The 14,248-nt window shown below is 37.4% G+C and overlaps 1 protein-coding gene across 6 annotated transcripts; it reads left to right on the forward strand.

Annotated features, from left to right (window-relative positions):
* Nucleotides 1-1,177: 1,177 nt before the first annotated feature.
* On the forward strand, nucleotides 1,178-12,449 carry LOC116168854 (gem-associated protein 5-like). 6 transcript variants are annotated; one of them, XM_031484848.1, is made up of 16 exons: nucleotides 1,178-1,286; nucleotides 1,344-1,546; nucleotides 3,814-3,946; nucleotides 3,993-4,224; nucleotides 4,272-5,226; nucleotides 5,274-5,492; nucleotides 5,542-5,796; nucleotides 9,561-9,732; nucleotides 9,780-9,951; nucleotides 10,001-10,261; nucleotides 10,308-10,438; nucleotides 10,488-10,656; nucleotides 10,973-11,284; nucleotides 11,415-11,562; nucleotides 11,650-11,913; nucleotides 12,017-12,449. In XM_031484848.1, the coding sequence occupies exons 2-16, from the start codon at nucleotides 1,374-1,376 to the stop codon at nucleotides 12,327-12,329; spliced, it is 3,909 nt and encodes a 1,302-aa protein (XP_031340708.1). In that variant the 5' UTR covers nucleotides 1,178-1,286; nucleotides 1,344-1,373; the 3' UTR covers nucleotides 12,330-12,449. The 6 variants fall into 6 exon arrangements, with proteins under 6 accessions (XP_031340708.1, XP_031340705.1, XP_031340710.1 ...); XM_031484845.1 differs by having other exon boundaries at nucleotides 1,196-1,302; nucleotides 1,352-1,546; XM_031484850.1 differs by having other exon boundaries at nucleotides 1,196-1,302; nucleotides 1,352-1,546; nucleotides 10,311-10,438.
* The last annotated feature ends 1,799 nt before the right edge of the window (nucleotides 12,450-14,248 follow it).

A 14,248-nucleotide genomic window follows, 5' to 3' on the forward strand; every position in this document is an offset into this window, starting at 1 on the left:
GTCCGGTATCATGCCGATAAAATGCAACCCGAGGTAATATATACCATATATAGCGGATAGCCTAAACATCTATAAGAAAGAATGGGAACGGACGAAACTTACACTCAAAAACAGATTTCCACAGTGGTACCTATATACCGCTGGCTGGTTCAAAAGATGGGAAACGAGGATAAGAATTTGTGACCCCAACTCCCGCACCTTTGAACCCCTAGGTAAAAATCCCATCATCTTTCAAGCTGAAATTTATACCACCAACCTCTGCGTTCTCAAAATCCTTGTTATGGAGAAAAAGTGCCTGTGATTTTGAGCTGATCTGGGAGTGCATCTGCAACCGGAAGCAGATGGCAATTAAAAACCATTTTACTTTAGTGGGTTCTAATGCATTCGGATATTGCAGGTAACATAAAGGAAAGTGATCTGGCACAAATAGGTGCTAAGTTTATGCCAAAGGATCCAGAGCTTTATTGTGGCCATCAGAGGTATCGCTTCCGTGACTTTGGTAATTTCCGGTTCCGGTTTCAGTTTTTCTTTTGTTTTTAAGAGTACCAACATAAAATAGGCGATGATAGTTCCGTTGCAAGCTCACAGTTCCACGATTTACAACGGTCGATTTTATGCGGGTTCCAACCCAAGCCTGCGCACAATGCACGGTTTCGATATTTTTCCCACATCGGCGATTTTTTTGTCGTAGAGGTTCAAAGCGGTGGTTCTCCTTGCGTTTACAAGTCAATTGTCAGAGAACATTCCTCGACTTATGCGCCGCCTCTGACAACTTTTGGTACTACGCACCAATCGACGCGTACGGCCTCACTTCTCACATGAAACAGGCTCTCGACTCTCGAGCTGTGTATATGACCGTGTCCGCACACCACCTTTTCCGCTACCAAGTATGACCATTATTTAAACAAGTATGACTATAAAATTAAAATATCATACAGAGTGCTACCTAAAATCCTACACTAGTTCAACCTACAACTGCAATTTACGCAAAGGTTCTAGCCGTAAAAATCTAGAATATAAATCAAGCCTTACGAATACGATAAATACATGGATTAATACGAAGTTTGGCAAAAAACACCACACCATACATACAAAGTGTATCGTAGGCAAAATCAGACGGCATTGTGAGGTATGGGGAGGTGAGACACACTTAACAGGGTGGTGAGACACAACCCAATTTAAAATTTCTAACCAAACACCCGCATCGACATCTTTTCCAAGTTGCCGGTTTTGCGTCTTTTTTGTTTTTTCGTCAAGGTCTTTTGGAAACGCTCTCAGACTGATAAGTATTTACTTGATAAGGTATTATACAAGATCAATTTTATTACATTGATTTACTGTAGTTATTTAGTTTGGATTATATCGCTAGCGATATGAATAAATTGGTTATTCCACCTTCGCCTAATTGGTTTGCGAATAATGTACTCGCATGTGCTTCTGATAACACGGTCGTATATGGTTCAAGAAATGAGATTGTTGTAATCAAGCCCGCACCACCGGAAGAGCCAGCCGATGTTCAAGTTTTAAGCGGCATTCACTCCACAAGGTTTGTTTGTTATTGTTATTAATTCTAGACTTCTAGACATAGATAAATTGAAACGTTTGTAAGCAAATTGTATGTGTGGAGCATACGATTGTGTTGTGTGGAAGTAGTTCACAAAAAATAAAATTTGCAAGGATGGTAAAAATTATGCAGAGTGCACCATATGCAAGTTTTGTAACTGAATGAAAAGATCAAAACAAATGCAGTTGCCCTTAAAGCAAAACATAACTTCCCTGAATTGAAATCCAGTCTCGCACACTAGAATACCAATGCGTGGCCATAAGCCCACAATGAACACAAATGCCAACATACACACGTGCATGAATACGACACGGCTCTAACAGACCAGTAAACACATGCACAAGCGAAATGTCTACATAAACAGAACCGCTAATTAGGGGCTTTTAATAATAATAATAATGTTTATTAATCAAATAGATTACAATTTCTGGATATAGTCAAATTACCAGTTCATAAAGTTTTTTGACAATTCCAGGTTTACCTGATTATCCCGCCTTGTCACCTTGTAATTAAATGAATGTATCGGACAAAATATCTGCCCTTGGTGGCCGATATTAATATCGGTATCGGTAGATCCATAGTAAGAAAATTATTGGAATTAACATCATTTTTGTAAATGGAACATCGTGTAAAAAAGATTAAAGATTTTTGAATTGTTTTAAATTCTTTTTTGATCACTAAGGCAATTTTGATTTTTTAAAAATTTTTTAGTGTTACATTTTTTTAAAAAATGCTATTTTTTTAGATAATTTACAGGGTGTTCCATAAAAATGAGCTAAAGTCCAATATATTTTTCACCTGTACTGACCCCGTAAACTTAATTTTGAAATGCCGGCCTGTGTGGCGTAGTGGCGTGGAAGCTTGATGGCGACACTCAAGGTAGGAAAACACATGCGACACGGACGCCACGCCACGCTGCGCTTGTGCACGAAAGTAGGCGCTTGTGCACGAAAGTAGTACATTTATCACTCTGTATAACAAGATACATTTCAAACTCAAAAAATGGAAAAAAGGTTTTCGCCTTAAGGCGAGTAACTGTAACGAATTGATCAGTACTTCCCGAAAGGTCATGTAACGGACTATTTATGCGCACACCTGATGTTTAAAATATGCGATGTTTGCCTTTGCTAGAAGAATCTTTGGTTAAAATTTCAAATGTATGTACGTATGTATCTATAAATAAGAACAATGGCATTGCGCAGTTTGCACATGCGCACGTTTAATTTTCACAATATGCGATATGCTTGTCACTAGAAGCATCTCTGGTTAAAATTTCAAAAAAAGATCTACAAATAAGAAAGATAATGCATGCGCAAATTAATTGTGGGTTGCCCCTCGGGATACCCTCTACATAAAATATTTCATGAGGTGCAAATATGTATAAGTAAATGTTGAGAATGGCAATTTATCATCTCAGTTTTGCGATACTGGTTGTCTGTCTACGCGAATATCCATTGACGTCCTTTGAAGTTACACAGGAGTTGACATGATCCAAGGATGCTAGCCAGATCCCTATGCTTGTAGTGTTGTGCCCCTTATGTGGCGTCATCAACGGACCTACAGTATTTGACTCGTCCGCCATTTTGGAGCTCACTGACAACCAAATTTGTGCACAACAAAGTTTTTAAGGTATAAGGTCTTATCTTTATGCATTAGTAAACGTTGAAAAAATCAATGGTTTTTCTGTAAATAATAACACAATACATGCAGGACATGGAACGTTGTGCAAGCATCAACTGTCAGTGTCACTGAGCTTATAACATGGAGAGTGTAAAGTCTGCAACTATCACAATAAACTTTTTATGATAGGGGGCGCTTTAGGGATGACTCATCTCGTGACAAAAATATGGAGGTTTTAGTTCCCCCAACCTCTATGACAGTCATTCCACGTCTCTTCTTGTGCCTATACAAACATTTTTGAAATTTTTGAAAAATCTTTGAAACACAAATCGACAGAAAAAATAATCGCTTTAATAGCCAAAGCATGCGGCCCGATCCACAAGTGACTTTACAACCCCCCACTATACTATACTATATTATAATCCTATATTATGCAGGATGTTACATTATAAGTATCTAAAAAAATTGAGTGATAGTGGGGATCCCAATCACAAATTGGAATATGCGCCTCCTCCCATCCTAGTCATTCCATTCCAGGTCTTTTGAGCTTTTTTTAGGTATGCCAATATCATTATTGCAGATTCTTTCCTACTGTAAAAAATGTCACTCTAACGAAGTGCTATTTCTAGGGTCACTTTTGTATCATTAAATACAAACTGGGGCAATCCCAACAAATGGGCCGTTTCAGTCGCCGAAGACAATGTGGTTCAATTACTGGACATCGCAACATGCACACCCAAAATCTCCCACGTAGGTCATAAGGTAAGTCCTGTATTGCATCAACCTTCGCAGACGTATTTTTTTGTAGACTCATCCTCATAGATTGATAGGTGCTGTATTTTGTGGAGAGGACAAAGTTGTTAGCGTTTCTGAGCATGGGATTATAATTGTGTGGAAATTGTCTACCAACAGTTTGACACCAATACATACCATGAAAGGAATGTATGTCAAAGTCTCCACACTCAGTAGCTGTCCCCACGCACCGTGGATCGTTGCTTTTGGGCTTAAGAAAGGGGGAATTATTGTCATGGATATGAAAAGTGAGTAACACCTCCTGATTATGTAACTTTGAGCTAAATGTTTTCAGAAATGGGGAAAGTGCTATTCAAAATCCACGCACATGACGACGAGGTAATTTCTCTAAGTTGGTGTCCTACGCCTTTTAACATTTTCCCAAAAAATATAAGAAAAATAACAGTCGTTAAAGAAGTATCCTCTAGTTCAGAAGCAAACCTAAGCAAAATAAAAGAACCTGCACATGACACAGAGTCTACTGAAATCTCAGTTACTACAGACGAATCAACAGTAACGAACCAAATTCCTCCCATAGACTCAGAGTCTATAGAAACTGAAGCTTTTTGTTCGGGAAACCATGAGTCGCTGGAAGATGAAGACCCCATCATTAATACAAGTGCAGACGAGATTACTGAAATCAAAAATGTAGAAGTTGAAAACGTGCAGCAATCTCATGGCGCATCAGAAACTGTCATTAAAGTAGACAAAGAAGAGGAATGTGTAAAAGAATCTACAGAGAGCTCCAATGATTGCAAGCACGTTCAATCAGAACCAGAAAATATTGAAACGGACTGTGACTCAAAAATTTCTCACGATCTTTTGCTAAGTACAAATGACAACGAATCCTGTAAACTCGCTACACCTACAAATTCACCTAGAACTGGTGATATTATAAAAATTGACATAGTTAGTGATGTTTTATTGCAAGAGAAGGTAGAGGATAATTTCTTAGAAGATTCTTCTACCTTATGCCAACTTGCTGCAACATGTGAGGATACACCCTTAAGAAAATGTACTGTAGCAATTGACTCAGATCAGAATTCTTTTTCACAAGAGCGTCCAGAGGATCAGCCTACTGATATACAATTTGGCAACAAAAATTCAAATTCCATAAATGAAGAAAGTACAGTAATTGACTCTTCGCTACCAGAACGTGTAGATGATTTGTCTCTTAAGACGGCGACTGAACCGGAATTATCAGCACCCAAGCAGGAGTTTTTACTCGCGTCGTATGCAAGAGGATCAAGGTAAGAAAAGTGTTGCACATAAGGGATGACTGAGTCTGAAATTGTAGGTCGATCAAAATTTGGCGTGCTGGTTCTAATGGGTTACTGCAAACGGAAGTATTTCCACCCAACCAGCCTTATCCGAAACGTTCTAATAAATATCATCATGACAAAGCGTGGCTGTCTGTTTGTTGGGTTACACCTACACAACTACTGTCATCCAGCAGTAAAGGCCAGCTACTTCTTTGGGAGCTCAACGAGGTGAAAGAAGGTACCTCGGGAAAAAGGTAAATTACACTAGCGAAAAATGTGTTAGTAAAGTTATCTTTGTGGCAGAAATTACCATTATCGCGTGATCCACGCCGATCACAGCAAGTATGTTTTCTGCATAGCGGCACCCGTGAGGAATTATCCACCTATTGATGCAAGTGGTGGTGCTGGGGACATGGGTGAATTAAACGCCTGGACTATAGGGAATGATCGTTTCATTTTAAATACTAGTCTTGGCACAGGCTTTAGTAATTTGGTGACTTATTCGACAACTGGAGGTGCGGTCACTTGTTTGGTGCCTTCATCTATTACACCTTCAAGGTATGCTTGATGTGGTTTATTGTAATATCGGTAGCTTTTTGACTTTGAGTACTGCATTAGTACCAGAAGAATTGGGTAAATTGTTCCATTATATCAAGTGTTTTTATGAACGTTACAAAAGATAAAAGGTGTCCGAGGAAGAAGCAACTTACACAAAAATTCGAATTTTGAAAAATTCGCGCATATTCAGAAACATTTAGAGAATTCAAAAAATGACAAAAATCGTGACAATGTTTTTTGCAGTATAAGCCTGGCACTTTAAGGTTGCGTTTACAGCATTATGATAAACAAGTACAAAAATGACCTTGCAATTTCTGTCTAAAAATGTATGGATAATCCTCGGGATAATCTGAACAGAAAGTTAGTCGAATCCGTTTGAATGACCCATATTTCCAAATTCATAATGAATGATAACTATAATTCGAACACGTTTGGTTTATAATAATAATAATAATAACACACAGACACAGACACTAATCGTTACTTGATTTTAATCCGTGCGATTAGTTAACCAGGCTAGAGCTGAGTTCTCACAAGAAACACCGACAATAATAATAATCCTTTATTTGTTCAACAGAAAGACATAACCTTTCCAATTTCAGAGCAAAAACAACATTTTGCAACTTGCCAGAGTACAATAGAGTTAAAAATAAATCAAAAATAAAAAAAATATGTCTAGTAATATTGAAAATAGTGCTTAAACTACCGAAACCAATAACAAAAAACAGTCAAACAAACAAAGAGAAAAAGAAAAAATTATCTATCGCCGCTCTTGAATAATTACTAAGTGCGACTAATAATACTAAAAGTTTAATTAATCATAATTGATTATAGGAAAAATAATGTTCTATGAAAATATTAAAATTAATTACTGTTAATGTTAGTAACCGAGCGTATCATTTCCGGTAAAGAACTGTAATGAAGATCACAATTTTGTGAAATTAAATTAAAATTATAAGAGATTATAAATAAAGGATTTTTGCGCAACAAATTAGATTTAGGAGTGGGGTTTGTAAAGGTACTAGCATGGTGAAGTTTAGGCCAGTTAATAAGTGCGGACAATCAATTAAATTATTACTATTATTACTATACTTTGCATACTAGTGTCAATGTGACATGCTTTCGTTTATCCTCCATCAACATCTTACATACTACATACAGTTTTTGCAACCCTACACAAGGTGAGACATGCCTTAGTTGAAGGTCTCTGGTAGATCCGCACGCCTTGAAAAAATAGCTAAATAGTTTTATGCATTGTAGTGAATATTCTAGAAATCTAGACAGACATGGATTGGTCACCGGCGATAAAAAACCAATGGGAATTTGACGCATTCTTGCCCGGAAATATGAAGTGTTTTGTTCTAGAATATTCGCGAGCGTTCGAGAACTTTCGAGACAGATGAGCATTTGCATTGGGTCCAAGATAAGGATGTCTATTATGGAGGTCTCTGAAACCATGAAAGATATGACGTTGGTCAAATTAAAGAAAAGATGAGCAATTAAAGAGATATTATCATGCTTTAAAGAGAACCAAAAAATTTCGATTACTTCCGAAGATGTGTCAGAAAGATAGAAATTTGCCGCTTCGTTTTTATTTTTTCTGATGTTGCTCGCATTTGAGCAGATCACTAAAAACTCATTGTCACTTTTTGACTCCTCAAAAAGTTTAAAAGGTTTTTTTAGTCACAAAAAGCGGCAATATTGCCCTCATTTAACCTACACTGTATCTTACTGTTGCGAAGATCCCAATGGTGAGCCACGAATTTGAACCACCCTGTACATACGACGCAATCATCCGCCATTATCAAAATATTGTGACTTACAGAACAATAAAATTTCGTATGTAGTGCTTAATAATACAACAGATTTTACATACAGGGTGAGCTTTTTTCATTTCCACTATAGGGATCTCATAAACCATAAGAGATACAAAGTCGGTTAAATGGGCAAAGTTATGCAAAATTTTATGCTGATTAATTATCCTAGTCAAAATTTCCTGTGGTTCTACAAATACCAAAGTTATGACCAAAAAACGGAAATTGTCACTTCGAAAACTCGAAAACGTGCTGGCGTTCATTTATTTTCAGAGATATAAAAAAATCCTTTTTGCGAAATTTTTTCTCGGCTTTCCGAAGGTACTAAAATAACTTTTTTATGACTTGTAGGTTTTGAGTAAATCACATCAACTTTTTTATTTCTAATGGACGCCATATTGTATTTTGATATCACTCAATAGAGAAAAAATTATAAAATCGGCGATACCAAATACTTAGTATTTTATTTGCAAATTAATCTTGAATTTCCATCTACAGTTGATATTTGCACAAAAGGTTTTTTGTTATATTTTTTAGGTATGAGCCAGGAAACACTTCGCATAACATTGTGTTATGTCGGTTAGACCGTTCTGCACAAGGTTGTTTTTTTGTAGAATAACAGTAAACCAGAGGGTAAATGCACGAAACCTTCCCCATAAAAATTGAAATTTATTCAAGAGCAATATCTTATGTCAAACTTGACTTAACCCTGTGTCGATGAAAAAAAAATTTGTACGGTATTATGCTCATAACGATCGGCTTTATGGTCCAGTGGTAGAGCGTTGGACTATAAATCCGGAGGTCAGGTGTTCGAACCTGGGTTGAGGTGAATTTTTCATCTATGGCAGAGATGGAAATTACCTTAGACCAGTTTCGAGCATTCTGCCGGCTACTCCGAATTAGGTTTTCCTACAGTTTTCCTAATTCGTAAGGTAAATACCGGAGTAGTATAGAACAACTTAAGACCTTCTGCAGAGGCACCTCTAAAAAGCATTATGCGGGTCACTCTGTAATTGGGCGCAAGCCTGTTGAGGGCCCAAAACAAGAGAGGGATAATAAATAAATAAATAAACATTACTAAGAATTCAATTTCACCCTATCTTACTTAGTATGTGAAAACCTGCATTTTCGTCACGTAGTCGGCTTTAAACAGAACGGAACGAAACTTTTAGGTCCGAAGAGATCGTGGCAACCCCGCTAATTTTCCTCAATATGTTTCTCGTTATCGCCAGACATACTTTCGTTCACGTTCGCTATGAAGTGGTACATGTGAAAATTTCATTATGTTGACCAAAATACAAATTCAAAACCAAATTTTGGAAAACAGCCAAGCAACTCCCTGTCACAGTGAGCAGGCGAGTAGACAGTAGTGGCAAATAAGTTACACATCTTCGTGTATTTACACAGTAGGTACAAGTAATTTGTTTGAAAGCATCTGATAGGTATATTTTTAATTTTCCAAAACTAAATAGATCTACAGGATCTTCAAACTTAAGTCACTATTACTAACTTCGTTATTATATCAGATCCAAGGTCGGTTAAATTAGAGAACTAGTGTTTTCGTACGTTATATACAGTGTGAAAACAAAGAGAAATCAGTTGACAAAAACGCATTTTTCTAATGTACATACGGAATTATTGGTTAAAGTCCTGTAGGTGATTTCCAAGTTTTTCAATGTAAACGCCACCCTAATCTGCTTGGCAACTTCAATAAGAAGCTAGTAATAGTTTCATTCATTCATACATTATGACGTCGTCACTTATAGGCCCAATTTAGAAATATTTTAATATTTGGGAAGTGGTACCTGTATAAAGGATGATCATTATGATGGTGATGCTAATTCATAAACTTTCTGGTATTTAAATTAAATTCATTTTACTGTAAAGTTTAAAAATTGTAGCCTGTTATTTCTTATATGTTAATTTAACAAGTTTAAACTATCCTTCCAGAATTGCTTGCGGCTTTAGCGATGGAAATCACAAAATGTGGGATTTAAGTCAACCGCATCTGCAGCGCGTTATTTTAAATCCGATATTTGAAAAGCACACAATTAAAGTGACTAGTTTTGCATGGCATCCTACCAAAGAAGATTGTTTAGCCTACGGCACTATCGATGGATATGTAAATATTTCCATTCCTGTTTCTTGTTTGTCATTTAATTCTTGCAGATTGGTTTAATAGATGCCAGTAGTTTATCGAAAAATTTCACCCAATTGGTACAGTCATCTGCTGCAACTGTATGTCATCTACAGTGGGGTCCCTTGGATACTGATACAATAGGTCTATATACTGTGGCCAACGGAAAACTAGTTGTCTACAATGTTAAACATCCTTTACATGGTAAGGTTCGCTTCCAAACATACTGTTGCTGGATTTACATACATTTTAGAACCGGCAGCGATCGAATTTGACGTCGATTATAACTTGACTTCCTTCTCTTGGAAACCAGATTACAGTATTATAGCAATTGCTACCAAAAATTTTGAGCTTTTGTTGTACAGCAACAAATTTAAACTTTTAAACACTTTTCTGCTTCAATCTAAAATTGTGCGTTGCTTGGCATGGCACCCTTCCGACACTACTGAAAAGAACTGGTTGGCAATATCTTCAAACCAAGTGATTGTGTATGACTGCACGGAAAAAGATACAGGTAAGTCATTACTGAATGGTGCTGTTTGCATTGTAACATATTTCAGAAGGCTCATGTAAATATGACAAATGTGCCTTAGCTATTTTCTCACAGCACAAAGGCACTGTCCAGTGCCTGTCGTGGAGCCCGCATCAATCCGGGATATTAGCTTCGGCCTGTGATGATGGATCTGCCTTGGTAAATTGAGTAATGTTACGTTCTGTAACGGACCTTGTTTTTGTGTTAGGTATGGAATGTTAAGTCGCAAACTTTGCTACACGCTTGCCATTGTTACTCAGATGTTCTTTCTTCGGTTGTGTGGAGTCCATTTGATGCCGACTATTTAATAACTGGTGGGAAGGCGTGTACAATTCGTATTTGGAAACTTTCGGAAAATCCTCCTGTACTACGACCTGGTAAGAAATGCAGCTCTATTCAGTTCATATCATTTCATTGCTAACAAAGAATTAACTAAATTGTTCGGTAATCTGAATTAGTGAGTCACTGAGTGTGAGTAAGCAAAAGGTTTGTAGTAACCCTGATTATAGTGTTAAATATGCCTTTAATCCCTGTTGTTATGTTAGGAGTGATACAGCTATGAAAACTTAAAAAATGGAATTTGTGGCATGCAATTTCCACAGAAACTTTTCATTTATATATAAATAGCTTCTCATAGTTAACAAACAAAATTGACATTGTATGCAATTCATGGTGTTCTGATTTATTTTCCAGAAAAACCGTCAGCAAACCCAGCATTAACACTGAATGGAGACAAGGATGATACTACAGAAAACAGCATTGTTGCAAAAACCGAAAGCAAACCTCGACGGACAACCAAGCAATTTTTAAACGGAATTGCGCGTATACACAATGTAAACAATCATTCCGAACTTCTGCAAAATTGTCTAACGTTGTTTTCATTGCGATCGAGGAGTAGTGACGATGTTAACAATTATAAACATGAGTTGGACAAGGAGTCGGAATTCAATGTAGTAAACTTGTTTGGTGATAAAGACGGAATAACGAAAATTTTGCGACTTGAGCGTAAGTAACCTTTCAAATGAATAATTTTGAATATGGTGGAAATATACTACAAGTTCTCCTTGGCAGTTCCTATTATTATAACTCTGTAGTCATGTCCTGATAGTGTCCCTAATAATGTTTTTTTGTTTAGGAGAGAACCACCTCAACAGAACAACTCCTTTAAGTTTGGAAAGTGTTTCATTATGGGAAGGTAATATTGACGAGACTATTAAAAATGCGATTAAATGTGGGAGTTTAAATCCATGGCTCATTGGAATTGCTCCAATGGTGTCACACAGGTGCGTTTTAAAATAATAGGACATGTACAAAAATTAAATGACATTTTTGCCTATCTGTCCTTTTATATTCTGTTACCATTGTTTTAGTTTATGGCAACAAGCATGCGAGTCATATGCGAAACAATTATTGAATAGTGCCAATAATAAACCTGTTGAAGCTTCATTTTATTATTTGGCATGTCACAAAGTAGAAGAAGCGATCGAAGCGCTTTGCTCGGGTTCATATTATCGAGAAGCACTCATTTTGGCTAAAACTAGATTATCCAATTCTGACCCGATTATTAATAATGTTATTGAACGCTGGGCGAAGTATGCTGCTTCAGTAGGATGCTATGAAGTTGCCGCTCAGTGGTAAGTAGCACTTACACCAAAGGTCAGACACTTAATCTAATCAGATGCATTGCCTTCTTTCAAAATTTGCAAGTGATATTAATAAAAGACTTTGCCTTTTCAGTTACTTAGCTTTGGATAAGTTGGAAGAAGCTACCAAAGTGCTATTTCGCAGAACTGATATTCCCACATTGGAATTTTGCGTTACACTGGCAAAGGAAAGTGGTAACGAAGATATGTTACATGCGACATTGTTTAGACTGAACTCGTTCAAATCTGAATTCAGCGATAAGGTGGGAGATCCAGCTCCACCTTTACCAACGAGATTGGAAGCTGAATCTAGCCATATTTCTTGCGATATCAAAATTGCGGAAATGGCAGAAAATAAGACTGAAAATGGCGACGAAATTACCAGTGATAATACAATAGTCGCCTGAGTATTTTATTGATTTTGTTTAGAATTTTGATTTTTTTCTTGTTTCAAGAGTTACTTTTATTTTTTGACAAAGTATGTTGGTTTTTTATTTTTGTATTAATAAATGCGTTATTAAGTATCATTTTGACCGTTCTCTAAGTAATTTGCTTTATACTTCCATTGCATATTGGCATATACAATGGCAAACGGTCACTAAAACCACACACAAACACATGTCCAGCTAGCTCGGTACTAAAAGAATCTTATATGAAATGGTAAGAAATTTTCCAGGGCACGTCCAACCACAACTTAAAATCTTGATAAGACTTTAATTTGACAATACTCTGCAGCCTGAATCAACTCCACAATTGCAAAGAATTATATTTACAAATTTTATTTGAACACCCTGGGTATCGGAAATCAAATAGAAAATTTATCATGAGAAGTCTTATCTAGGATCACAGATGACATAAATTTGTTACACAAAATCAATCAATAAGGCTGAAGCAAAATTAGACACTCAGGGCCAAAGTACAAATACCACGCAACAAGCAATCGGTGAAACAATTAAAAAAGATTGTAATTGCCTTAAAGTGTTAATAATCAAAAATATCCGGTCGTAACTGAGATTTTCATTAAATGGGTTTGTTGTAATTACAGATGTAAGGCCAGTCATACAGGTGGATGTGTACCACAGAGATCTGTGCGCTTTAAGAGGTGTGCATCGGCCATTGAATTTAAGTTATAAATTCAATGCCTCGGCTTGTGTGTCACTTCGTGTGATGAAACTACAGGCAAATTGACGAGCTAGACTGAATTAAAGAATTATACTTTCTGTCACTAGAGGTGACTAGACGTAATTAGCACGCTGTATATCTTCTCGCTCTGGCTTTTGTCAAATCTAATTATTTGAATCTCCCAACGTCTTGAGAACTTCGAGTGAACATGGTATTCCATTGGCGTTGCTCAGAAGGCTCTACAGTAGCGTCTAGTTTACCTTGGGACTTTTCTGGGATGCATTTTACCATTGAATAAGTAATATGATTACTTATTCAATGATTTTACTTAAGAATACCTACTTGCATCTCCTTGTTAGCGGTTCCTACCTCATCAGACCTCCATTCAGTTGGTGCGTCCAGGTCCACCAAACCCAATTCTATTTTACCTCTTCTTTATCACTTATTATTTCTTCCCACCAACTTTTGTGCCGAAAGTAAACCAACAGGGCTGGGACGCCGCCCCTGTTCCCTAGCCCCGACCATCTCTGTTCACTCTTCAGGGTTTCAATGCTATCAGGTCACGTGTCAGTTGAAAGGAAACGCATAACCGGGGTGTTTCTGCTGACTAGCGTTCTTCCTGTATTGTAAATTACCTGTATTGCAACACTTATGAGACATATGTGACGTCATACATTTTTAACTTCCCTGGGTGTTGCTATGGCGCGCTATAATGCACTAAAATCTCCCCTTAATCTTTGAATATTTATATTCAAAGCAAAGCTGGGTCGAGCGTTCTAAAAAACCGCTCGAGCGACGAGCCCTCTAATTTTCTCAAAAATGCTCGCGAGCATCGAGTTCTTTTGCAAAGCGAAACCGCTTGCGAGTTTATCATGATGAGCGCGCGGGAAAAGTGCTCGTGAGCGGAATAAACGCTCAAGAGCGGAAAAAAACGGCTCGCGAGCGGCGCTTAATCCTTCAGCGCTTGAGGGGGGTTAAAAGCAAACCGCTCATGAACGGAAAAACCGCTCGCGGGCAGAAAAAAGCGCTTGAGCGCCGAGCACTAAGCAAAGAGTAAATGGTACCTACTCTTTGCTTTAAGTAAACGGTCGAGTATCGAGCACCAAGCGGCCGCTCCGAAAGTGCTCGCGAGCGGATCGCTCACAAGCGCTTTTTCCACTTGGAGCGCTTTTTCGACGAAACGCTCACGATGAGCAGTACCTAC

The sequence above is a fragment of the Photinus pyralis genome, unplaced genomic scaffold (assembly GCF_008802855.1).
Source record: "Photinus pyralis isolate 1611_PpyrPB1 unplaced genomic scaffold, Ppyr1.3 Ppyr1.4_LG4, whole genome shotgun sequence".
NCBI classification, from domain to species: domain Eukaryota; kingdom Metazoa; phylum Arthropoda; class Insecta; order Coleoptera; family Lampyridae; genus Photinus; species Photinus pyralis.

Bases quoted from the DNA above. Each gene is read 5' to 3' on its own strand.
- LOC116168854 (XM_031484848.1), top strand. From the start codon at position 1,374: ATGAATAAATTGGTTATTCCACCTTCGCCTAATTGGTTTGCGAATAAT. The intron at 5,493-5,541 runs GTAAATTACACT...TCTTTGTGGCAG, and splicing joins GAAGGTACCTCGGGAAAAAG to AAATTACCATTATCGCGTGA. The intron at 10,439-10,487 runs GTAAATTGAGTA...TTTTTGTGTTAG, and splicing joins GTGATGATGGATCTGCCTTG to GTATGGAATGTTAAGTCGCA.